Source organism: Trachymyrmex cornetzi, unplaced genomic scaffold, assembly GCF_001594075.2.
Source record: "Trachymyrmex cornetzi isolate Tcor2-1 unplaced genomic scaffold, Tcor1.1 scaffold1885, whole genome shotgun sequence".
NCBI lineage: Eukaryota > Metazoa > Arthropoda > Insecta > Hymenoptera > Formicidae > Trachymyrmex > Trachymyrmex cornetzi.
In genome coordinates, this window is record NW_017296511.1 from 69440 (window position 1) to 93429 (window position 23990).

General features: G+C 35.2%; 3 protein-coding genes across 9 annotated transcripts; 2 read left to right on the top strand and 1 right to left on the bottom strand.

Moving 5' to 3' along the window:
* On the top strand, positions 1 to 7761 carry SelR (methionine sulfoxide reductase SelR). 2 transcript variants are annotated; one of them, XM_018504956.1, is made up of 3 exons: positions 1 to 346; positions 2051 to 2223; positions 4737 to 7761. In XM_018504956.1, the coding sequence occupies exons 1-3, from the start codon at positions 261 to 263 to the stop codon at positions 4919 to 4921; spliced, it is 444 nt and encodes a 147-aa protein (XP_018360458.1). In that variant the 5' UTR covers positions 1 to 260; the 3' UTR covers positions 4922 to 7761. The 2 variants fall into 2 exon arrangements, with proteins under 2 accessions (XP_018360458.1, XP_018360459.1); XM_018504957.1 differs by having other exon boundaries at positions 4773 to 7761.
* Positions 7762 to 10309: 2548 nt separating this feature from the next.
* Pak (serine/threonine-protein kinase PAK 3-like protein) lies at positions 10310 to 16355 on the bottom strand. Of its 4 annotated transcripts, none has more exons than XM_018504931.1 (10): positions 15392 to 16355; positions 14291 to 14486; positions 13833 to 13844; positions 12892 to 13060; positions 12668 to 12794; positions 12472 to 12580; positions 12086 to 12366; positions 11501 to 11996; positions 10619 to 10837; positions 10310 to 10497 (listed from the first exon to the last, which is right to left on the bottom strand). In XM_018504931.1, exons 1-10 carry the CDS (start codon positions 15445 to 15447, stop codon positions 10414 to 10416), a joined length of 1749 nt encoding a protein of 582 aa, XP_018360433.1. In that variant the 5' UTR covers positions 15448 to 16355; the 3' UTR covers positions 10310 to 10413. The 4 variants fall into 4 exon arrangements, with proteins under 4 accessions (XP_018360433.1, XP_018360432.1, XP_018360435.1 ...); XM_018504930.1 differs by having other exon boundaries at positions 12472 to 12589; XM_018504933.1 differs by lacking the exon at positions 15392 to 16355 and adding an exon at positions 14869 to 15013 and having other exon boundaries at positions 12472 to 12589.
* A 3204-nt stretch (positions 16356 to 19559) lies between these two features.
* On the top strand, positions 19560 to 23448 carry grp (serine/threonine-protein kinase grp). 3 transcript variants are annotated; one of them, XM_018504940.1, is made up of 8 exons: positions 19560 to 19867; positions 20009 to 20126; positions 20777 to 21000; positions 21378 to 21698; positions 21967 to 22170; positions 22730 to 22935; positions 23038 to 23172; positions 23242 to 23448. In XM_018504940.1, the coding sequence occupies exons 2-8, from the start codon at positions 20065 to 20067 to the stop codon at positions 23437 to 23439; spliced, it is 1350 nt and encodes a 449-aa protein (XP_018360442.1). In that variant the 5' UTR covers positions 19560 to 19867; positions 20009 to 20064; the 3' UTR covers positions 23440 to 23448. The 3 variants fall into 3 exon arrangements, with proteins under 3 accessions (XP_018360442.1, XP_018360443.1, XP_018360444.1); XM_018504941.1 differs by having other exon boundaries at positions 19560 to 19857; XM_018504942.1 differs by having other exon boundaries at positions 19560 to 19691.
* The last annotated feature ends 542 nt before the right edge of the window (positions 23449 to 23990 follow it).

Consider the following 23990-nt stretch of genomic DNA (forward strand, 5'->3'; position numbering starts at 1 on the left):
CGACCGCGCGACGAAGCGTGCTTTGCGACTCGGAGCGCGGTTCACTCCGGTTCAGTGCGGCGAAGTTGGCCGATAGGCGTGCGTGTGCGCGTCCTGCAGGTCCTGCACTCGCGAAGTTGGAGATCGAAAAGACGTTCGGCCGGAAAGGGTAGAATTGTGGCGCGTGTAGTTTACACATTTCTACTGAATTCTCTGATTCCCGGCTAATCCCGGTCCCGGTTATCAAGATTCTGCGACACACGTTCCGTGCGATCAGGAGGATGACGACGGCGGTTGACAAGGAAGAAGCGCGGAAGCGCCTGACGCCGCTGCAGTGGCATGTGACGCAAGAGAAGGGCACGGAGAGGTGAGGGTCACATGTGCGGAACTTGGGAGTCATGCTACTGATACCGGCGTCCTCAAGAACGCTCCCCTGGGGTTTGCTCACGGCGACGACGACGATGACGACGTGGTGTCGAACGGTTTCTGTTTTAGTGACCAAGATAATAATTTGAGCGAGATCGCACCGGATCCGGTTCAGTTTATCTGGTTATAGCCCAAGCAGGACAACAGGTCACGATAACGTCAAAACATGACATTAAAATCAACCGAAAAGTAATTTTTAATAATTATTTTAGTTATTTTAATGTCGTGACTTTTTTTTGTTCTGCTTGGAGTCTTGTTAAGAGGGACCGATATGGGAATGAGTTTTTTTTAACGATACTCGTAAAGAAAATTTGCCACGCATCAGCCTACTCTCAAAGCGGAAATCTTATTCTTCCGTTAACAATTGCGACCTACTTCCTGTTATCGCACTCCGCGAAGAGACGTCAGCTGATTCTGTAATGGGCGATCAAAGCGCAACGTGGAGTTGCGCAACGTATAATTATGTTGCTGACACAGACGGATGTTATTTGTCGTCTGCTCCATATTTACGCAATCTGCCGGACGGATTCTCACCACTTGGCTTGGTTATTTAGAAACACTCCGCTTAAATTCCGAGCAAGTCAAACTTACTGAAGTATATAAAAATAATATCAATATATACCATGTATGTTCGTCCAATGCGATTTTATGCGTGTAAAATTAATAACATAATAGTTATAATATATTAACAGTTAATATATTATCCTAATAGTAATCCTACACAACATGAAATATTTCAGAAGTTTCTCCAAAACATTTTATTGCAAGCCCTGAAATATTTCAGGAATTTTTAATGAAATATTTCTAAAAGGATAAATGTCCAGGAAATCAGAGTTTTTGAAATATTCTTTTTTTCACAAAATTTCTAAAATATTTTAGTGAAACATTTTGCAATATTTTAAAATGTTTTACAATTGTTTATGAAATATTTCTGAAATATTTTATTAAATATTTCAAAAAATTATTCACAAATATTTCACATAAATATGGTGTGTAGAGTATTATGTCAATATTATAATTTTCCACTCAAAAATATAACTTTTATCATACTCTGTAAATTCTTTGGTGTAGAATTTCATTCTAAAGAATAAAATTGAACTGGTCTTGAAAAAAGGGCTCAATTTTTAATCTTTAAAAGTGAGATTTCATTCTTCAGAATAAGATTTATTCTAAAAGGTTTAGAGATTATAATATATATTGTATTACATTTATATTTTATTTAAGCACTAAAATTCACTTTGACTGAATATAGAATTTCTTTTATTTAATTACATTTACATTGTTGAATGAAAAATTACAACATTGACGTATTGTTAATTGAAGTTTGCTGAAATTTCTCACGTTGCATGTCGCAAATAAGATGGCAACGTGACATAACTCACTATGACTGTCGTGAATTAAAGATAAAAAGACGCGAATTTCCGCGCGCTCGTTCAAGCGTTCAAGTTAATCTTGGACGAGGAACACCGAAATAACTTTTTCAAGAGCGTCCCTTTGTATGTTTGCGCGTGAACGGTCTCATGGCCAGCAGGTTTAAAAATAAGCTATTTGTGTCACGGTTTGTGACCTCCCTCTTTCCCCTTTCCACCCCTAATATTGCCACATCATCATCCCCTGACTCATTCGTTTGTTTTATTCGGTGCAGGCCGTTTACCGGTTGCTACAACAAGTTCTACGAAAAGGGAACGTACACCTGCGTCGTGTGCGAACAAGAACTGTTCTCCTCGGACACCAAATACGACAGCGGATGCGGTTGGCCTGCATTCAATGAGGTTCTGGATCAAGGCCGCATCAAACTGACCAAAGACACCTCTCATGGTAAGCGAGCGCCATTACGATTTACCTTAGTTAGCGTATCTTTTGTAATTATGCTCTAGTTCTTAGAATGGCAATTCACATCTCACGTTCATCTAAACATTGCACAATAGTCCGCAGGTACATTCAAATTACTTAGAATAGGATATCTATATCTCATAAATAAGTTTTCGATTCCAACGTTTTGTACCTGCTCGCTATTTACAACATCATAATCGCAACGTATATAGGGAATGAACAAAATAATGTAAACACCTGAAATATACTATCCACTTGTTTTATTAATAAAAATTAGGACTCACCATTTGTCTTTAATACAAATTCTATATTGTTAGAATAGAATCTCATACATGCTTGAATAGTGTAGCAACTACTACAGTGCAATATTCTATCGTTCTTCTAGTTAGCAAAACATTTAATTGCTTAAAAGGTATTGAAGAAGGAAATATGTTTCTCTCTCTGCTCTTCAAAACTATTAATAATATTTGAATCAGTTACAGTTTTTGAAAATAGAACAATTTTAGGAAATAGAGTGAGAAGAAAATTTTCTCCTCCATTCCAACAAGGATAGAATATATATTAAAAATAAAAATTATTAAAAATAAATATTATATTATACAATCTTTTATCAATAAAATAAGTAGAGTATTGCTTAGTAGGTGTTTATATTATTTTGTTTTCTTGTATCATAATTGTACACTTGCATAACATTACTGAGCCTATCCTGGTCACATTTCATTCACTTTCTGCACCTATCCAAAGTTTTTAAAAGTCTTTATATTGAGTTTTTCCCATAAGATTCAATTTTCCATAACATTATCGCAAATTAATTCGTAGCAAAAATTATGATTATATTGTCACTCACTTCTCGCGCCTCATTGATGAATGTAAACATTTTCTTGTGTACATAGATATCAGTTTAAAAATATTTCTCTTATAATAAAAACAGGAACTGTAGTATTCATTTATATATGATGTATTTTTCTCTACTGTAAATATAATGTTGTGTATATTAGCTGAAATTTCCTGTTCTCCTCGGTTCCTGCATGTACTTGCTTAGAGTGTGATTGTGTTAGACTTACATCACTTTTTCTATGAAACTAATACACTAGCTGTATATTATGAAACATTGGAAATATGACCAATAGGATAGATACAAATATCTTATCGTGTTAAAAGCTGTTTATGAGCATAAAGTTATCGACTGCTCGATAACATTCTTTCGTTTAGTTTGGCTAAGAGTAATAATGTAATAATATCTTCCTTTTATTCGCAAATCCTTAATGCATATAGATTTCATTTTTTAGAAGCATTCGATGCAAATAAAGTTCCTTCGCTTTTAAATTATGCCATTTGAAATAATATTTAATCATTTGCAAGTGTGTTTCAATACTCACAGCTATATGAACTTACAATATTTCTATGACGTAAGTAAATATTTAATAAAGATGAATATGCCGTATAAATTAAAAAAATATATATATTAGTTACAAATACAATGTAGAGAAGATCGTGAGTGCTTTTCAGCAAAGAAGACAACATTGTGTAACACAGTAGTGTAGGATTCCGTGCTTTTCAACTATAGCATAAGTCTACACAATTGTACATAGCTAAAATGCTGTATCCGACTGTATCGTTATTTTAAATCACTTGATGAAAGCCAAATTTTTATATTTTATTACCATTTATTTTTCTGGTAATGAAAAAGGTTTTAAGATTACATTCAGATAAATTTGGACATAAATATATAAGACCTTTTTCTTGATTTGGCAGTAAAATAAAAAAAGCTAAATAACGTTTCGAATACGACACTGTGTCACACAGTACATGATTGTATTTCGTTGCTGCAAAGTACTCTACCTAGACAAGTTGTACCTTGGGACGGACTAATTATTCTTTTAATATTAACTAGATTTTTAATGTTGGCTGCTCAGTTATGTTGCTTTAGTTAAAAAGTAATGTAACTGAGTAGCCAACATAAAAAATCTCGTTATTATTAAAAAAATAATTAGTGTAATCCAAGGTACCATATGTCTTTAGGTATGCCAATCTTCCCTATACAGTATGTGATTGCGTAATTTTCGATATTGTGTTAAGTAAGCGTACTATTGAATTGGAAGCGTATAACAAGTAACAATTAGCAGGCAAAAATTAGATGTAAAAAATAAAAATGTATATATTGAATGAAACCGATATATGTACGCACTTCATCATTATTCTTTTAGTATTATATGAATGTTAGCTGTCTCCTCATGATTGGTGGATCAATCTTTAGTTTGATTTTCTTCTCATTTCAAGATCTTTTAGATCGCTTCTGTTACTTCTTGAAAATTGTATCCGTGAGAAAAGGGTGTCTGTCTGCGTCTAATCACACTCTATTGTTCTTTCTCCTCTCGTCCTCCCTGATCAATCTCCTGGCTACTACCACCACTGAACCACTTCACTCTCATCACTGAAAAAAAACAACAACACCACCGAAAATCGCGCATCGCGTCGAATTAAACGACGCCAACTAGTCGGCGGCAATCTACTACTGCTGATCGCAAACCCAGATATGGTGCGGACCGAGGTGACCTGTTCGAAATGTGATGCACACCTGGGGCACGTGTTCAACGACGGGCCGAAGCCTACGAGGAAGCGTTTCTGCATCAACTCCGCCTCCATAAGCTTCCACTCGGCGGGAGAGGAGAAATCTACGTAAAATCAGCATGCGCGTTTATTACATTCTATATTTTACTATATAATATTTATATAACGAGAGTTATAAGTCTCGTGTTATAAATGTTAAAATACCTCCGTTTTATTTATGTGTTGTAAAAAGAAATAAAGTAATAATAATTATCGCCGAGATAAATAGGCTGTCTGTAAAGTGAATTTATTATTATAGAGAATATTTAACGTTTTATTACTGCTGACGATGTGCTTTTACCAAACGTTTCTACGTTGTTTACTACATGCGATTGATTGTAACGTTCGATTGTATATGATTTTCGTAATATATTCGCAAAAATACTCCTTTCTATATTAAAGCGTCTACGCAAGTTAAGAAATATACTGTTGATGCGACTATAAAGCGTTTCCGACCGACATTTCACTCGCGACGAGAAACTAATTCCGTACTATCAGTTCTCTTGAATCTCATTGTGTACTCTCTACTTTCGATATTACAAACGTACATGTACATATCCGTATCAAAGTGTAAAAAAGTATAGCACCCACGCAGGATGTATGTATATCACATGAGAAAGCGTGATACTGGACAGATTGATAGAAACGTCTAATTGAGATATTATTTTTTCAATGAACGCCATAATATGTAAATATTCTACCTATTCTAACTTAATATATTAAATGAAGAACAAAATATAGCAGTCATCATTTCTCGTTCCTCTTACTCGTAAACATTAGGCAGGACAGGATGTTTTGTATGAAGAAGAGAACATGTTTGTTATAAAATGTTTCCTTATATTGTAACGTTTCAAAACAAACTGAAAGGTGTTATAATACAATATACGCAAAATTCTAGGCGTTATTTTTACAATTCATTATTCCCTTTCTGTTTTTTTTTGCATTCCCTCGCCTTTTGAAATTTTCATCAGCATAAAAATTTCACATTTCTTCCTGAGAGACCAGATTTCTGTCGAATGGTTTCCGATAGCGATAAATGCTTTTTTTTTCTTACAAAAGTTAAAGTCGGATGAACCTTCCATCATCAGGGAAGGATCAAAATCGAAGATTTCCTTTTTTTTCAATCTGCAGTAAAATAGCGACTTTATTACTATAGGCCTACTTCTTTCTTTCGCTCGGAGATCACAAAGCATTTTCAAAAACATCGTAAAATGCTACAGTAAAACATGCATACACACATTTAACATGATTCGCGTATTAGGAACCTATTTTTAAGAATCTAAAATGACGATAAAAATACACGTGGCGCACATAGCGGATTATTAAATGCAATTGGAACGATCATCAAGATATGAATGCGCAAACGGATGCAAAGTTGCCAGCATTTTCGCGTTGTATTAAAAGATTCTTCGCCTGCCCGTATTTTTCTCAGAGCTTCTCGTACATTTTTCTATACGTTTGCGATGCGTTTCTATTCGTTTGTCAATGTCAAAAATAATGAGTACTTTCGTAGTGCATCACTTATTATTATTACGATAAGGCATGTCTGGTACAATTTTTGTACTTTTGTTCGCACGATAAAAGGATCATACTGTTATCACAGCGAACGTGTCTACATGCTAAGATGCGCTTCAATCGGGTTGTGCGTCGATAGGGGTAATAATTTTTTGTGCAGGCAGTTTTGCATCTCGCGCGACCTGATTTGCAAATAAAAAAAAATTATAAACGTTAATAGCTGCTAATAGCTGTTAAAATAACTATCGCGAAAAAAATAGCGGAAAGATGAAGGTCCCCAGTAAACATCACCTAAAAACTCAACAATGTAATTTATGTAACACAAATGTTACATTATGTTGTTGAGTTTGAAATTATAACACTGATGTCATGTTACTTTAATTGATGTTTGCTGAGTCTCTATCGCTCCGAGATATTTGTGAAAATGCAGGACTCCGCGTCTTTTAATGTTTCTGATCGTTAACTGTAACCCTGGATCGCATCATTATCTTTTTTTTTTACACACTCATACTTTTCTTTCGTTAATACTAAGACGTGCGCAAGTTACTTTGTCTCTTAACTTGTCATTAGACCGATTTTAGAGACGGACGCCGAAGCAGAGATTAATGTCGAACAATATTTGCAATACACATTCGCGGAATACTGAAGGAGCACGAATTTATAATTTATATACTCTATTTATATAGTCCCTGATTCTGTTTAAAGATGCGTCTCGCATTAAGTTCCTTCGGTATACCAGCCCTAAATTCGGTCATAAGCGTTGATACAAACTGAGCTGCTTCTTCTCCCTATCTCGATCAAGTACAGTCAGACATTATAAAAATCTAATCAGGCTTTTTCAAAAGATGATACTACAAAAAAAAGGAGAAGAAAACAATAAAAACTCGTCGAATATTGAATATACCTTATCATACGATTTCTCGTTATCAAATAATATACGGGTTTCATCTTTTCTTCTTCTTGTTTCATACGCAATATAAGTGTATCGTTAATTTCTCGATTTATAACTATCATATTTATATTCTCACAAAGTTTGAGTTAATATTAATTTATATATGAGTCCTATACATATATGTATAACAAAAAATCTCGTCGATCGACCTATCCATCCACCGCGCGAAAACTGGAAGTGCGTGCCTCTCACAAACTCTCGAAAGGAAAAAAGAATAACCTCGAAATTGGAATTAATTATTAATTCGGAATAGAATGCGAATATTCTAGATGTTTTTTTCTCAGTCTCGACATATCTTTTTCCTGCCATTCGTGAATAGTTCTCTCACACAGTTCTAACATCCTAAATTCTTACACTTGAAATAGAAAGCTCAGCTAATACGAGTCAATTTACAGGTATTGGAACGTATAGAACAAGTTTTTTTTTCTCCTTTAGTTAAGTAGACTTGTTTTCGTGTATCGAAGAAGTTGATCATAACCAGTAACAATATAATGAAATCAATGAAAACATCTCAAATGTTTTAAGTAAATACAAATATTTGTTTAAAAAATTACGAAAAGCGTACAGAGAAAAAATTTGCTATGAATGCTAATTCTATGCGAATTCTAATTTCATGACGGCAAATTTATTTGCATATATAAGGATCAATTATATGCGAGTATAAGAAAGAATAAACAAATGTTTATTCTTTCTTGTACTTGTTAACAAAAATTACTTGCAACAATTGCAAAATATTTGTCAAATATACAAATTTATTTGCTGTAAACAGTAAACAAATTTGACAATTAAATTTTGTAATCCCTTTGCGTTTATAGCAAATTTTTTTCTGTGCGATAATTCGGAAACTTTTACAAATTTTAAGTTCACACTCAGCGACTTTTCTGATAAAAACAAGAATTAAGAACCTTAAGGTTATAAATTCAAGGTAATATGACTAACTAAATAATCATGGTGTTTCTTAGAAGAAAATCCAATTTGCAATCGTTGCTTATTTTGTGGCTACATAAAGATGACTTAACTCATTATCTTATTACTTCTATTAATATGTTATGCTAAAAAATATTTTACATACTTATATTTTACAGAATAGTAAGGAATTTATATATTCTGCTGATTGGCTTGTATTAGCTCATTTTTTCCACCTTTCATCTTAATCGAAGACTTTATCACTCCTTTCATTTTTTTTTCTTTCATTTTTAGTTTCACTCAGTGGATGTCCTGGTCGAATAATGGATACGACGTAAAATGAAAAGAATAAAAAAAACAAGATACGAAAATCTACGATTCATGATATCGCCTAAAATAACTAAATACTTCCAATATATTCATTTTTCGATGACACGATGACATTCGGATGACATATAATACAACATTAGGAAAGACGTATCTCGATAATGTTCGATGCAAATACAACCATACATACAGAACCACAATTCGTTCTACACAAAACGTCAATTAAACTCCAATATACATATGCGTGTTCGATTATTTGTTTCTTCTTCCTCACGGTGCTAAAACGAAATATTACATGTCGTTATACAGTGGTTCATAAGAAATCTAGCGCGAGTTTTCTTTTTTTTTCTTCACGTCTCTAAACGACAAGACAGGCACTTTATAGTGTCACAAAATGCTCCTACGTCTGAACCTTGTTTTACAGTTTCATTGATCTTTCGTTCTCCCTCTTTTTAACAAGACACGTTAAGAACCATTATGTTGGACTTACAGCGAAGAACACACGTGATGTGGACAAGCGTCCTCGGAGACATGTTCTTATCAACTAAGTAGTAAACCATGGTAGTAAGTTCAATGTCTTAACGTGTCTTTTATTTTCTCTTTTCTTCTCTTTAATAATACAAATGAGGGAAAGTACTCATCTCTTTGTCATAAAGCTCTAAATTAGCGGCCTCAAACGAGATATGCATTTTTTACGCGATTGGCTAGAGCACGTGTGAATCAATTTCTTTATATTAAACGCCAACATAAAAAAATTGCGATATTTGTAAACGAGGAATTTGCTCAAACAGTTTCTCTTTTAATACAAGAAAACTGAATCAACAACGAATCAGATATTCAGCGATTCAGAATGCGAGTCTCTTAAAAACGTTTAAAACAAATTAGGCTACCGCTTACACATCTATCGTCGCACTAATTAGATAAAACACACTGAAAACATATTGCTCTGCTTCATCGTAACTTCCGTCGAAAAATACAAGTCCGACACGAAGATCAATCTCCTTTCTCTCTCTCTCTCTCTACGATCTCTCGTTAAACAATAATATTAGAATAGGTCCTATGTATACTTGTTCACATTTCTTTGTGGTATTATCTAATAAGGTTCTCGCTATAAATAATATGCGTTTTTTTGCTAACTCCAATCCTTTGAATTTTCTCTTGCTCTTTTTAGAGTTAGTAATACTAGTTTTATATTTTTAGAAAATAACTGACAATTGCTTGTGTTTCCTCGATGACAATCCATCCGAATTGCGGCAAAAGCACGTCACAGGCAACAGTAGATACGGTAAAGCACATACGCGTTCCATTTTGTCTCTTTCTTTTTCTATTTCCTTCAAAAACTAAGTTAAGACTTTGTGAGTCCATTGCACTCAATTGTAATTATGGACTTTATCGAGGAAAACAAGGCCTCTGCCGTCAGATCGCTCATAGCTCTTTTCTGATTTAACTTTGTGTTTGTGCTCGCAACGTGCGAGAATCGAGCATTTCTTTTTTTAAAAACTCTTTGCAACCATTTTTCCGATACTTCGTCACGGTATCGAATAAGTTCTATCTATCTATCTATATGACCTATATGCGTACGTAATGGATATATGCATGCATATGTGTATATATTTATACATATGACATAATATAATATTCACATATGATATACACATATGTATGCATACATATATATATATGTATATTCATTTATATATATATATATATATATATATGTTTATATTCATTATTTATTATATATTATTGAATTATTGTGCCGTTTCCGTTTTGGGAGGGTGATTCATTATTTCCTTCTTTTCCTCTGCATAACCGTACTCTTGGAGTCACATCTTATAAGTCTACAATCTAAACGCCACTGTATCTTAATGACCTTTGGCAGCTTCCTTCGCCGCCATTATCAAAGGTGTTAACGAAGCTAGTGGCCTCGCTAATTTCAAAAAAGGATGCTGCAATGCAATTTAAATACATATTTCCGGTTAAATCAATTTGAACGGTAGAAATATGCGTATATATATCAGAAACGTATTTTCGCGTTTATGTATTAATGAAAAAAAATGTTCTTTTTACCTTCAATAATTCGGAAGCTGCGGACCGTTTCTCCACCTCGACTTCTAAACACTGGTCCAAGAAGTCTTGGAATATACCCGACAGCTTATCCTTTTCCTTGATTTCCGGTTTACCGTTTGTCGCGATCAAATACAACGCTCTCAGTGGATTTTCGTTCAAATACGGCGGCTCTCCTTCGATCATCTCGATTGCCATTATTCCCAACGACCATATATCAACCTATGATACAGAGATACGTTATTATAATTAATAATATAATACGTATTCAATTCATATTTCAAAGTGTTTATTGATCTTGTAAAAAAATTCGCTGAAAATTCTTGAATTTTCCAGGTATTTTTGTCCAAAATCCAGGTAAGATTAGACAATTTTTTAAATGCAAATTTGAAATAAATTGGAATGAAAGTAATGCAAACATGTTGAAAATTAGTAGAAAACAGGGATTCCGTGAGACTATATCTATCATTGTTTAGAATTGAGAAATCTACAAGATAGTATAAGAAAGGGTCGATACAATATCGGTAAGCTACTTCATTCTGTTGAATACTGTCTTCTATTGTTATACTTCTTTTTTAGATAAAAACTTACACATGAAAATGTAAGCGTGAATACGAGGATACACATGCTGTAGTTATTATTAATTGTCAACATTTTCCATTATTAAAAAATAATATTTTCAGAAACAGATAAAATTAGAATAAGTAAAATTTCAAAAATTTCTCGGAGTACCGAAAAAATTCCATGAAAATCTTTTATTTCAGAAATGTTCAAATTTCTTTTTAATAAAAGCGAATCTCCTGAAAATTCTAGATTTTTCCAGAAAGTAATAACCTTATTTTTATTAATAACAATTTATATATATATATATATATATATATTTACCTTAGGTCCATATTGCTTTCGCGTTACTACTTCCGGCGCCATCCAATACGGTGTGCCAACCATCGTCGTTCTTTTGCTCTGTTCCGGTGATATTTGCGCGCAAAAGCCAAAGTCCGTTAACTTTACCCCACCATCAAGACCCAACAGAATATTATCAGACTTGATGTCCCTATGTATAACCTGATTGCAATGAAGGAACTCCAGCGCCTGTAATACTTCTCTGCACACCGCGGCAATTTGACCTTCGTCCATACAAGTCTCAGTCACAACATCCGTTAAACTGCCGCCTGGCAAATATTCCATGACTACCCACAGTTCTTCCCCGACTAAATAACTATCCAAGTAATTTACAACATTCGGATGCTTGTTCTCCCGCATTACTAAAATCTCGTTTATTATAAGCTCTTTCTTTGGCTGTTGCGACAGATTCATTTGTTTTATTGCAACTTCCATGCCGGTGGACGTTTCTATTGCTGTGTACACTGTCCCCGAGGCACTGCAAGACGATCGTTAATTAGTACTGATCAGTACAGTTTTAGATTCGATACGAAAAATCATTTATCGGTTATCTCGTTGCCTGCTTACCCTTGTCCTATTTTTTCCATTTTCGTATATTTTCTATTAGGATCTCCCACACTCACGATTGTTCTAAGTTTTTCTAATATCTCATCATCTGACATCTTCTTCTTTCTAGCTTTATCGCCTTGCGCTGGTCGCGTCTGATCAATTGTTGACGTCGGCGTTGCTTGATTCTTATTTCTATCTAATTGCGACTGGTGTTGTTGTTGCTGCATGCCATTTCGTTGTGGCGAGCCCAGCGTGGTCGTCAAGGGTGGCGGTGGTTCCTCCTCTATAGGTTTTGTGTACTGCATAGTGAAAATAAAATGTTCCAGATAGTAAAATGTCACAAATAACGAACTAATCAAACACGCATCTCTTAATCGCGTTCAAGCGCGAAGAAAAAAACTTACGATCGATTTCGTGCGTTCCGGTCGGGCGGAGATCGGCGGAGGTGGTGGCTCGTCTTCCTGCTCCGAACTAGTCGCACACGCGTCCGTTGGAGTGCTACTTGGGCTACTGCTACTCACCCTATAACGTTGCCGTTTCTCAGAAAATATTTAGGCGACCATGGGACAAGGGCAACGCGTAAAAGTGTAAAAGACTCACCTGCTTAACGAATGCTGAGAGTGGGAGCTACCGGATGCCTGTGACATCGCCTGTCCACGAATATTTCCCACTCCCGTGCTGATACTCATTCCCATACTTCGCGGACTACTCGCCCTTTCGATTGGAGCTGAAAAATTATTATCGTTAAGATGATTATCATAATTTCATTGAAATCAAATTATTTTCTATAATATAAATTATAAGTGATTAATATCAGAACTTACCAACAACTCCAACCATTTTAGTTGTGGTCATGTACTTAGAGCCTTTTGCTTCCTTACTGCTACTATCGTACCAATTTAGCACATCCAATACAGCTTGCGGATTTTTCTTCTGTTCCTGCTTGCTGATATTACTGGACATAAGTAATCTCGCCCACGCCTCCGGCATACCCTAAGAAATAAACATGTACTGTTAAATAATGATTATCGTATTAAATAATGATTTATCATGAAATAAATAGATGGTAAGTAACTCGATGAGTTTGACAAGATAACACTAGTTTATTAAAATACATCTAATGTACTAATCCTAGATTTGATTTTCGAACATGCAACTATTACGAGTAGAAAAACAAAGGTCGAGAAACGTTTCATGTTATTTGTAGATATTTCAATGAGTTATAAACAAATTCATATTTGTTTAATCAGAGGTAAGAAATTAGTTTAAAATTCTTGTAAAATATTTGATATAACTCCCTTCTGTGAGTTATTAATTTTTGTATGAAAAAAAATTGAAAATATTTTAAACTTTGATTAGAAGCTCTTTGAATGTGTATATGTGTATGTGAAAGACTATGAAATTTTAAAGACTCAATCAGGTCACTATTTAATTTTCTAAGATTACTATCTGAATATATATACATGCACAGTGTTTGAACTTTAAGTTAAAATAATTTATAAACAGAATGTCTAAATATAATTCCCATCCACTGTCGAAAATCATTCTGTAAGAAAGAAATTAATATTGTTGTATGCAACGTCGACTAAAGCTTATATCAATCTACAAAAGCAACTATATATTGACAAAACTTGATATACTCGTAAGTGGAAAATAAACATCTAAATCTGATAAACCGCAACGAAAAGAAAGTGTTGAACCACGTGGTGTAAATGTATGTACAACATAAAGTACAGGCAAACTTAATTCATATTAATTTACTTACTTTCAGTGGCAGCTTGGAAAGAAATACGTGTTTTGTTAGTTTAGTCATGTGGAAATAATAAGGTATAAGAAGCGTTGGACAAATTACCAAAGTACCGTACTCGAAATGTTCAATGTGAACCAGTGTCTTATATTTCATTTTGATCAGGCACGGAAGATCTATATAACATGTATGTGTGTGTATATATATGTAAATATATATATATATGTATATACATTCACATGAAAGAATGTAGAATAGTTGTAATATCTAATTCAGAAAGGTGCCAAGAGTAATCTACAATATAAAATTTGTATAAAACGATAATAAAGAACTTGACATAAAAATTTTTTCATTGTTTTTCATTGTCTCTCCCATAGATGATCCGCACCATGATACAACAGCGAAGCGTTAAGCGAGTGCACTTGATAATAGGTGTTTAAAGGTGACTGTGCAAATCGCAAGTCGCAGGAACCTACCGTGAATTCACCGGTCACAGCATCGAACCCGACATGAACGGTATGCTCGAAGTTCGTGGGATAACTGATGTTGGGCTTGTCCTTATTCTCCTTCACCTTCATCTTGCTCTTCAGAGTCTTCTTCTTACGCTCGTCAGAATCCGGCTCCTTAGGCAGTGGACGCATGTCCACCGGTAGATTAGGCGCTGATTCCCCCCTAAAAATGCAAATGGTATTAACAGATTAATCACAATCATAATGTAATATGATTATATATACAATTATATTATTATTCTGTCAAATCTTTGCATATACCAATGTTATACTTATATAACTTTTTATAGAGGACTTTTTAATTAAACATAATTATATTAAAAATAACTATCTTATTACACAAATAAATATTTTTCTTGTTAGTTATAACTTATAATTATCTTATATATCACAAACTTTCATAGTGAAACTCATAAAGAAAGAGAATTTCTTTTGTTACTGTAGCTTGTAACTGACTTATATCACAAAATTCTATGGTAAAACTCATAAAAGAAATAGATACAAATAAAATTAAGAACTAAGAATACTTTTGCTGTCATAAATATCATAGAGTACATGTAAATTTGATATGTAGATATATTTAGATGTTCTCTGACAGTTTGCAGTCTCTCAAATCTTGGGGACAACGTGGGGATTACGTCTAGACATCTTTAATGATGGTCTCCCACAACAGAAAGCTACCAAGAGGTATTTTTAGCAACCCATAGCTTAATGCCTCTCTATTTTTAGAGAATACACTTTTGTTATGGAAAACACAAAAGTTGACAACTTGTACTATTATTTACAATCATGAATTACATACTAGAAAAAAAAATTTATTTTAGTTATTTATGTAAATTATTGTGAACTTATAAAACACTGTAATAATTTTGACATATCAACTATGCTGCAAAATCGACTGCTATCTTAATAATTTTTTTTGAACATAAAACATGAACATAAAATATATAAATAAATTTAGTACATAAATTTTGTAGAAATGAGATAGACACACTACAGCATCCGATTCTCTTTTGACAGATCAATTAGCAATGCCACAGATTACACTAGGTAGATAATAACACGTACCTGTTTGATGTCAATCGAACAGGGGGTGCAGGGGGTTTATCCTCCTCATCTGACATGTTGTATCCGCTTCTGGTCCTTTGTTGCCAGTCTATCTTCCGTTGCTGCGTCTCTGTGCCTTTAATCGAAGCCGCGTTTCGTCAACGCGTGCACTTATATATAAGTATACTTATATATAATCGTGCCCTCGTTCCGTTGGGACTTTCACTTTCGACACCGCTATCTCCTCGAGGAAGAGGCTCCTCTCCGGGCCTGTTGACGACAACGACGACGTCGCTGCCCAATCCCGGTAACGATCGCGAAATTCCTCGGAAGGCACACCCCGGCAGGTAGAGAGTCGCAGGTGGAAGTTCTCTCACCGCGCCGCGAGAACAGCCTTCATCACAGAACACCGGGTACCGGCTGCGGAACCCGCACGGGACGAGTCATGGCGATCGAGGGGGTCGGAGCGAGGATCGGAGCGACTCGGTGGCTTCCTCGTGGGTGTCGCTCTCCTCGATCGGCGCCGAGAGACGCCACTGGCCTTAGGCTAACTGAGGCTAACAGCTATGTCTAGCTGGCTTGGAGCCCGCCGTTCTCCCCAGTTCTCCCTCGATCGGGGTGGCTGTTGACGCTGCTGCTGGCCTGGCTATCCGTCAGTGGTGGCGTCCGACGACGACACGACGACACGACACACGGGTCAATGTCGCAGCGAGCACACACGGGGCGCACTCGAGGACGACGGAAGAGAGCGAAGAGAGAGAGAGAGAGAGAGAGAGAGAAAAAGAGTGAGAGCGTTTCTAAAGCGTGATTCACGCACGGGTGCAGGCACCCCGCATCCACAGATCTTACACCTCGCTCTCCTTCTCCCTCACTCACTTTCTCTTTCTTTCTCTCTTGCTTTTCTCCAGTTACCTATCTTGCTCTCTCGCTCGCACGCTCGCTCTCGCGCGTGCGCCCTTTCTCGCGCTTTCCTTTTCTTTCTTTCTCTCTTTTGGCTCTATACACTCCCTCGCGACGACGACGTCGACGACGACTGACGACGACTCCTGACGACTCCTATCACGTCGCGCTCACTCCTGCTCGACCGTGAGAGAAAAAGCGATAACAGAAGAGCAGAAGCGGAGGATACATGATGACTAATGGCGGATCTAGAATATTTAGATATAAGGATTGATTATTGAAATATGTTAATTATATTTCTTCGAGATCCTAAATAATTAAAAAAAAACTTTTAACATTTCCCCAAAAATTTTTTTTTATAATGCAGGACTGCAATACAGGAACTGGTTCCCCGGTGGCGCCGCTTTATTCGTACATCAGTGATCTCTCTTTCTCTTTTTTACAAGAATCACTGCTCTCTCTCTCTCTCTCTCTCTCTCTCTCTCTCTCGCTTAAAATCTATCACACACAAAATAACATAAAGGTATGTATTTTATATATTTTTACAAGTCATTCAAATCAATTCAAATAGGCCGTTTCAACGACAAAAGCGTGTTCGATTTGCTGACTCAACCTGATTCCGAGTCGATGTCCGTTCTTTTTAGCTGCAGAAGAAGAACTAAACTGTACGCGAAATGCAGTTAAAAAGAACAGACTGGAGTGAAGTCAAATCCCGAAAAGCTGGACAAAGTTCCAATTAAAAAATAAACATAAGTTGATTCACAAAGACTCCTTAATAATTTTTTTTTTTAATAAATAAATAATAATTAAATAATAAATTCCAATTAAATGAAAATAGAATTTTTACAATACCATGTATCCAAATACGATAAACGCTAAAGTCACATTATTTACTTGATTAGTCCGGATCTACAATAGATTTTTAAGCCATAAGAAAAAAACGAATCAATTATTTTCCCCGCATTCGACCAGTAATTGGTCAATTTCTTACGGTTTAAGGTTCAAACCTATTGAAGATTTACAGCCCTTCTACAATAAGCCGCAAGTCAGAAGTTCTAAGCTATTTTGAGTCATAATCGGTGAAGTTGGCCAATAGCTAACTTGAACGATTTGGTTAAGACAGGTTAAGACTTTTGGGCTGCGTTCGGAAACATCACCCGAGTGCTCCCGCGTATCGTATTATCTTTGTTGTTCACTCAGTGTTAAACAAGGATAAGATGATACACGGAGAAACCCGGATGATGTTTTCGAACGCAGCCCTGGTGTTTTGATTTGCGACTTATGCTGGATTCACACTGTATCCGATTTTCGTCGTACAACGCTCTGCAACCAATCAGAAAATAGGATTCCGATGGATTTTGCTTCGTATCATCGGAATCCTGTTTTCTGATTGGTTGCAGATCGTCGTACGACACAAATCGGATGCAGTGTGAATCCAGCATTATTGTAGAAGGGCTGTTAACATCAAAACAGATCATGTGATACAAGCGTGTCGCAATCCAATCAACGTCTTAAGTTAGCTCGACTCTGATTGGACTAAACTCTTGCCAGCTGGCTTTAAGATACCTTTCCATGTTGTCGTTTGATGCTCATTTTTAGCGTCAACACAAGTCATTTGATTAAAATTGAAACTTGATATTTTCATTGGCTGCGTTCAGCAGAGAAAGCAGCTTTGCAATTGTTGTAAAATTCTTGAATATGATTGGTTCATAGATTTATGTCTAATGAAGAACTAAGGGCAAGAGACCAATTGAAGAATTTTAGCAGCTATTTATTAAAGCTGGAAACACAATAGACACAGGCAATAAGCACAGGCAACAGGGAATAACGAGCCGTCCAATCAGAGCTTTGGGATATAAGTTCGATATTATATCCCAGAGCTCTGATTGGACGGCTCGTTATTCCCTGTTGCCTGTGCCTATTGTCTGTGTCTATTGTGTGTTTCCAGATTTAAGCGGGGAGCACAGACTCTTGCATAACGCATAACACGTAATGCATAAGAATATGTACCAATCGAAGTTCTCCGTTTCTTTTCCTTCCATGTAATAGAGAACTCTGGTTGGTTCAATTTCTTATGCCTCATGTGTCATGCGTTAAGCAAGAATCTGTGCTCCCCGCTTTACTGTCTACACACTCCTCTGTTCACATGGGTTTATTACCGAAAACTCCGATAAATAATTCCGATCGGAACTCATTCCAAGCAATTTCATAATACGTCCTGGAATATCAAAATACTAGAGAGACTATCTATCGTGTCTAACGGAATTTCCGTGACCGTAGAGCCTTGTATCTACATTTCGGTCAAATACATGATATTTAGGGTGCGTTCCGTTTCTCGCATGATGATCATAATGCGTCGTTTATCCTTGTTACTCACCAAATGTTAAACAAGGACAATGGATGCATCATGCGCATCATGCGCGATACGGAACGCACCTTTAAATATTTAATTAAAAATGTCTAGGGATCGATTCTGTATCTTGAAATGAGGTGAAAATGACAAAAGTGAGCGAATTTACTAGAATACTGATAATTTCATTGGTCAACGCCTAGTAAATTTACTCACTTTTGTAATTTTCACCTTGTTTGAAGATACAGAATCGACCCTCTAGATGACTCACAAATGTTTTTAATGGTACTTCATAACTCTTCATACGAAATACAAACGATTCCATATATAAACTTTATTGAATTTAGATCCGGTTAATTATTTCGACCAAATACATGGTCCAAAAAAGAATGATTAATTGTAATTAATACAATGACTCACAAACCTTCTCATTTGCACTTCAAAACTCTTCAAATACAAACGATTTAAAATAATAATTTTTACAACCGGAGGTTTTGTCCGGTCAAGTACATACGAATCGCTCGGTATCAAAAGCATCTTTATGAGGATCGGGCTTAATTGTGAAGCAAGTTTAAGGCGTCGTCTACAATACACGGAGTAAGAAGTAAGAGTAAGAAATTGACTAATCACAGTCGAATGTGAGAAGAATAATCGACTGTGATTGGTCAATTTCTTGCTCTTACTTCTTACTCCGTGTATTGTAGACGACTCCTAAAGGTAAATTTTCATGAGCTGCTCAAACCGGCGTTTCAGCGACAAAAAGAATCACGTGGCCAAAATTGACGAATATCAAACGCCCATTTTGAACATGTGATCCTTTTTGTCGCTAAAACAGCCGATTAGAGCAGCTCGTGAAAATTTACCTTAATGCATTGTGAGCATGCGCACTTCCCATCACTCTTTCTCCCTCTTTCTTCCCTTGGTTTTCTCTCTTGCGTGGTCCGTGGTCGCGTAAATTTTCGTGGGTCCCCGGAGGAGCTACATCGGATGGCGATCTCGTGCGTTTCGTTCACGCGATCCCATCGTTAAACGTATCACGCATTGTCTCACCATATCACTTGGATAATCATCGTAAGTTTCGCATTAATTCGTAATATCGATGATACTTTTCGCGCGTGCCGGCTTTCGTTGAAAGAGAAAGAGACAGAGCGAGAAAGAGAGTGGCGCGACGGGCTTCCTCCATGTAACCCGCCGTAACCACGTGCTTGAAAATCTTGTCGGCCGGATCGGCTCGCGTGTAAGTATCTGTAAGTATCCTCGAATCACCGAAACGCGAAATCAGCCGCGCTTGGACGTCCTGCTCCAGGACACCGGGATTGTCCGGGATTGTCCGGGTCCCTTTCCTTTCATCGTCGTTAACGTGCTGAAATAACGCTGACTGCTTCCAGAGCGCGCGATAAGGCGTCGAGAATATTCCGTCGCGTCCGAACAGAGGCATGCCGAAATGATGGAATTCGTGGACGGCTGGTTCCTGGGTCATACCCTGGGCGAGGGTGCCTACGGCGAGTACGTCTTCCCACTTTTTTCGTCCTTTGTTAAACCTAGCGACGATCTACGCGCTTCCGCATTCTCCCACGGCAGATATTCGGTCGTGATTTTCGAGGTCCATTGTTCTTATTGTTCGGAGCACGTTGTTGAGATACTCGTGTCCGTTTCTACTAATATAATTAAAAATTTTAGTCTTAAAGATTTTAAGAACGGGATAAAAAATTAATTGAGTCAAGATTAAAGTTAATCTACATTGGTAGAAGATTAATTCTAATCTTTGTTTAACTTAATTTTTATCCTTTTTTTTGGTTTTGAACTTTAGAAAAAAATGAAGAGCAAATTAAATCGCGATTAAAGTTAATTTATATTGATAGATTAATTTTAATCTCTGTTTAGCTTTATTTTTATCCTTTTTTAATTTTGGGAAAATTAAAAAGAAGTAAAGAGTAAAATTAAATTAAGATTAGAACTAATAATCTGCATTGGTAGAAGTAGACATCAATTAGTTTCCAGTATAGAATTTTTTTTGTTAATATATTATATCACTTCCATTCATAATTTTTTATGAACAAATTCTTTTTTTATATTTAGGAAAAAGTGGAGCAATTATAGAAAATAGTTTAACATGTACGTTGTTGGGATTTTATAATTTGTTATTTTTTGTGCAGGGTTAAACTAGTTGTAAATAAATCTACAGGCGAAGCTGTTGCTATGAAAATGATTGACATTGAGAAACATCCGGACGCGAGACAAACAGTCCGCAAAGAAACTGCTATTCATCGTATGTTGTCAAACTCTAATATTATACAATATTTTGGAAAACGTAGCGAGTCTAATATGGAATATATATTTCTGGAGTATGCCTCGGGCGGAGAGCTATTTGATAGAATTGGTAAGATACAACTGGAGTAAAATAATACATTGTAAAATAATACTTAATAAAATAACACTTTGTAAAATAATACAGAAATATGTAGAGCCCTTATATTGAATTGGAATTTACGAAATCAGAAAAAGGAAAGTCAATATTATAAAGTTATTGAGTCAATATGATAAACTTTGATTGGTCAAATTTCAATCCAATCTTAATCTAGTAAGACATAAAGTCGCGACAAAACCAGAGATTAAGATTAGATTGGAATTTAACTGATCAAAGTTTGAGGTTTTGTTTTTTTATTTGTTGAATTCCAATCTAATCTCAATCCCAGTTTCTAATTTTAATCATGGTTTAAGAGATTATAAAAAATGAAAAACTAACTTTTATTACAGAACCTGATGTCGGTATGCCGATGTGGGGAGCTCAGAAATATTTTAGACAATTAATTTCTGGCGTAGAGTATCTACATAGTCGTGGGGTTGCACATAGAGATCTCAAGCCAGAGAATTTACTTTTAGATAATAATGATAATTTAAAGTTAAGTGACTTTGGATTAGCGACGATATACCGTATGCAAGGTAAAGAACGTCTTTTGGAAAAGAAATGTGGTACTCTGCCTTACGTTGCACCAGAGGTACTGGTAAGAGCGTATCACGCAGAACCTGCAGACGTATGGTCTTGTGGAATTATTCTCGTGGCTTTGTTGGCTGGAGGTAAATGCCCCCTGTAAAATTGCATACATGAAATATTAAAAAATTATTGCTTCATCTATCTTTGATAATCTTCATGTTAATCTTATGAATAAATATATGCGATTAATTTATTAATTTTACTCCACATTGAAACTTGTGATTGTCAGATGAAAACTGCAAACAAATTTCATAACATTCAAGTCAATGTGCCTTTGATTTGAAATTTATTGAATATCTAATATTTAACTTACATTCCTTAGTTTTTAACTGGTCCATATCTGAAATATAGAACTGCCATGGGATCAACCCTTGGCAGAGTGTCCTGAATATATTGCATGGAAAAACGGAAAATATATGTCTCTTACACCATGGAAAAAACTGGACAATTCGTCGTTATCATTAATAAGAAAGATCCTTATGGACTCGTCATCGGCAAGATACAAAATGTCGGACATTAAACAACACAGGTGGTTTGTCACGAGTTTTGCCAAAGGTAAAACTGCATTTTGAATCAGTACTGTTAGAAGAATAGGTTCAATATCTAGCATAGGTATCCTGCATTTTTTTTATTAATATCCCTGGAAGATTTAACGTTGGAGACGCCTGGATAGTGTTTACTTAGTCAGGTACTGAGTGACTCTGAGTATTAATAAAATTACTCAAAGGAACTCGGTACCTAACTTAGTGGATACTGCATACAACGAATTCTTATTGCTTTTCTACGTGAGTGCTTTATTAATATTAATTAGGATTAGGGGAAGCATTATTTAACAACATAGATTTTGTAGTCAGCAGAGCTCTTGCCTTTTCTTTGGTAATACAGCTCTATGAGTTTAATTTAAGTATCATAAAGCTAGATTACCAAAGCAGAGAGCATTGGCATATACTTCTAAGATAACATGTAAATTTCAACAAAGTTTTATGTAGAATAACATTGTAATAATTGGTTGAGTGTGATAAGACTATATTTTTTGTGCAAAATCTTGTATTTCAATAAGTATTATGTTTTAAACATAAAATACAGATACGAATGAAATATTTATAATTTACAGGTGACGAAATAGACGGACGTAATTATCGAATAGAGGATGAAAATCTAAGAAATGTTTGTTTGTCCCAACCCGAATTCCCCGGGATGGAAAATAATGATACAATTCAATTCAATTTGGACAAACGTCCTACGTTTTCATTTTCTCAACCCGCTCACGTGGAAGATCTTTTATTGGGTACACAGTTACAATTTACACAACCCAGTCAGGTAAGATCTTTACTATATAAATGGACTTTGAATTAATTTATCATTACATTGAGAAAATATTTCTTATATAATATATTAAATAATTTTATGTTCTGCTTGCAGCAAAACCCTTTCCAAAGATTAGTTCGCCGAATGACTAGATTCTTTGTTAAAATAAATTACGAAGAAATTGTAAAGAGGCTAATAAAATATTGCGAGAAAGAGAATTACGCTTATCGTAATAATGAGTCTGGCGTGGTAAGACATTATATAATACAGAAATAAATTCAAAAGAACATTGAGTGATAATGTTGTATGTTTTTACAGGTAACGATATCGACTGTAGATCGGCGTAAAATGTCTCTAGTTTTCAAAGTGAATTTTATGGAAATGGATGGAAATATATTAGTCGATTTCCGGTTGTCTAAAGGATGTGGTTTGGAATTCAAAAGAACGTTTATTAAAATCAGATGCGCAATGGAAGATGTTATTCTGAAGAGCTCCGTAGTGTGTTCAAAGAGCTAATAATGACAAACCCACAAATAATTATATGTATAGAAATGTAATTTGTATTTTTTTAAATATATTTTTTTATAACATTTTTTAAATCCTTGATTCTCTGTGCTATCTCTCTCTGTCTCTTTCTCTCTCATATCTTTAAATAATTTTATGTATTTGATGCATCAAAAGTTAATTTGTTTCTGCCTTGGCCAGATTTTTTTATGAGGATTTTGAATTTTTAACGAACCATCAAACATTAACATTTGCTGATTTGTGGAAAAGAGAGTGAATAAAATGATACTTGCATCGTTCAAAGTATCTATATATTATGAATATGTTAGAAAATTCGCTAACTGTTAAAAATCTAAAGTATATATAACATTATATTACAGATATTTAATATATTTAATTTGGATAAATGAATCATTTGAAGCAATAACTTTGTGTAAACCATCAATGATCTAAAGAGTCTATTGATTTATTACTATACTTACTATACTAATAAAAATAAAATAAATAATTTTAGTAATATATAATATTAGTAATATTTTTTTTATTTTTGTATTTATTTCATT

What these genes read in the sequence shown, in the direction of transcription:
- SelR (XM_018504956.1), top strand. Translation starts at nt 261, where the DNA reads ATGACGACGGCGGTTGACAAGGAAGAAGCGCGGAAGCGCCTGACGCCG. An exon ending in CAAGAGAAGGGCACGGAGAG is followed by an intron (nt 347 to 2,050) that starts GTGAGGGTCACA and finishes TATTCGGTGCAG; the next exon opens with GCCGTTTACCGGTTGCTACA. An exon ending in GACCAAAGACACCTCTCATG is followed by an intron (nt 2,224 to 4,736) that starts GTAAGCGAGCGC and finishes GACGCCAACTAG; the next exon opens with TCGGCGGCAATCTACTACTG.
- Pak (XM_018504930.1), bottom strand. Translation starts at nt 15,447, where the DNA reads ATGTCAGATGAGGAGGATAAACCCCCTGCACCCCCTGTTCGATTGACA. An exon ending in TCTCAGCATTCGTTAAGCAG is followed by an intron (nt 12,590 to 12,667) that starts GTGAGTCTTTTA and finishes GCAACGTTATAG; the next exon opens with GGTGAGTAGCAGTAGCCCAA. An exon ending in ATGGAAAAAATAGGACAAGG is followed by an intron (nt 11,997 to 12,085) that starts GTAAGCAGGCAA and finishes ATCGTCTTGCAG; the next exon opens with TGCCTCGGGGACAGTGTACA.
- grp (XM_018504940.1), top strand. Translation starts at nt 20,065, where the DNA reads ATGATGGAATTCGTGGACGGCTGGTTCCTGGGTCATACCCTGGGCGAG. An exon ending in CGTGGCTTTGTTGGCTGGAG is followed by an intron (nt 21,699 to 21,966) that starts GTAAATGCCCCC and finishes TCTGAAATATAG; the next exon opens with AACTGCCATGGGATCAACCC. An exon ending in AATTTACACAACCCAGTCAG is followed by an intron (nt 22,936 to 23,037) that starts GTAAGATCTTTA and finishes TTCTGCTTGCAG; the next exon opens with CAAAACCCTTTCCAAAGATT.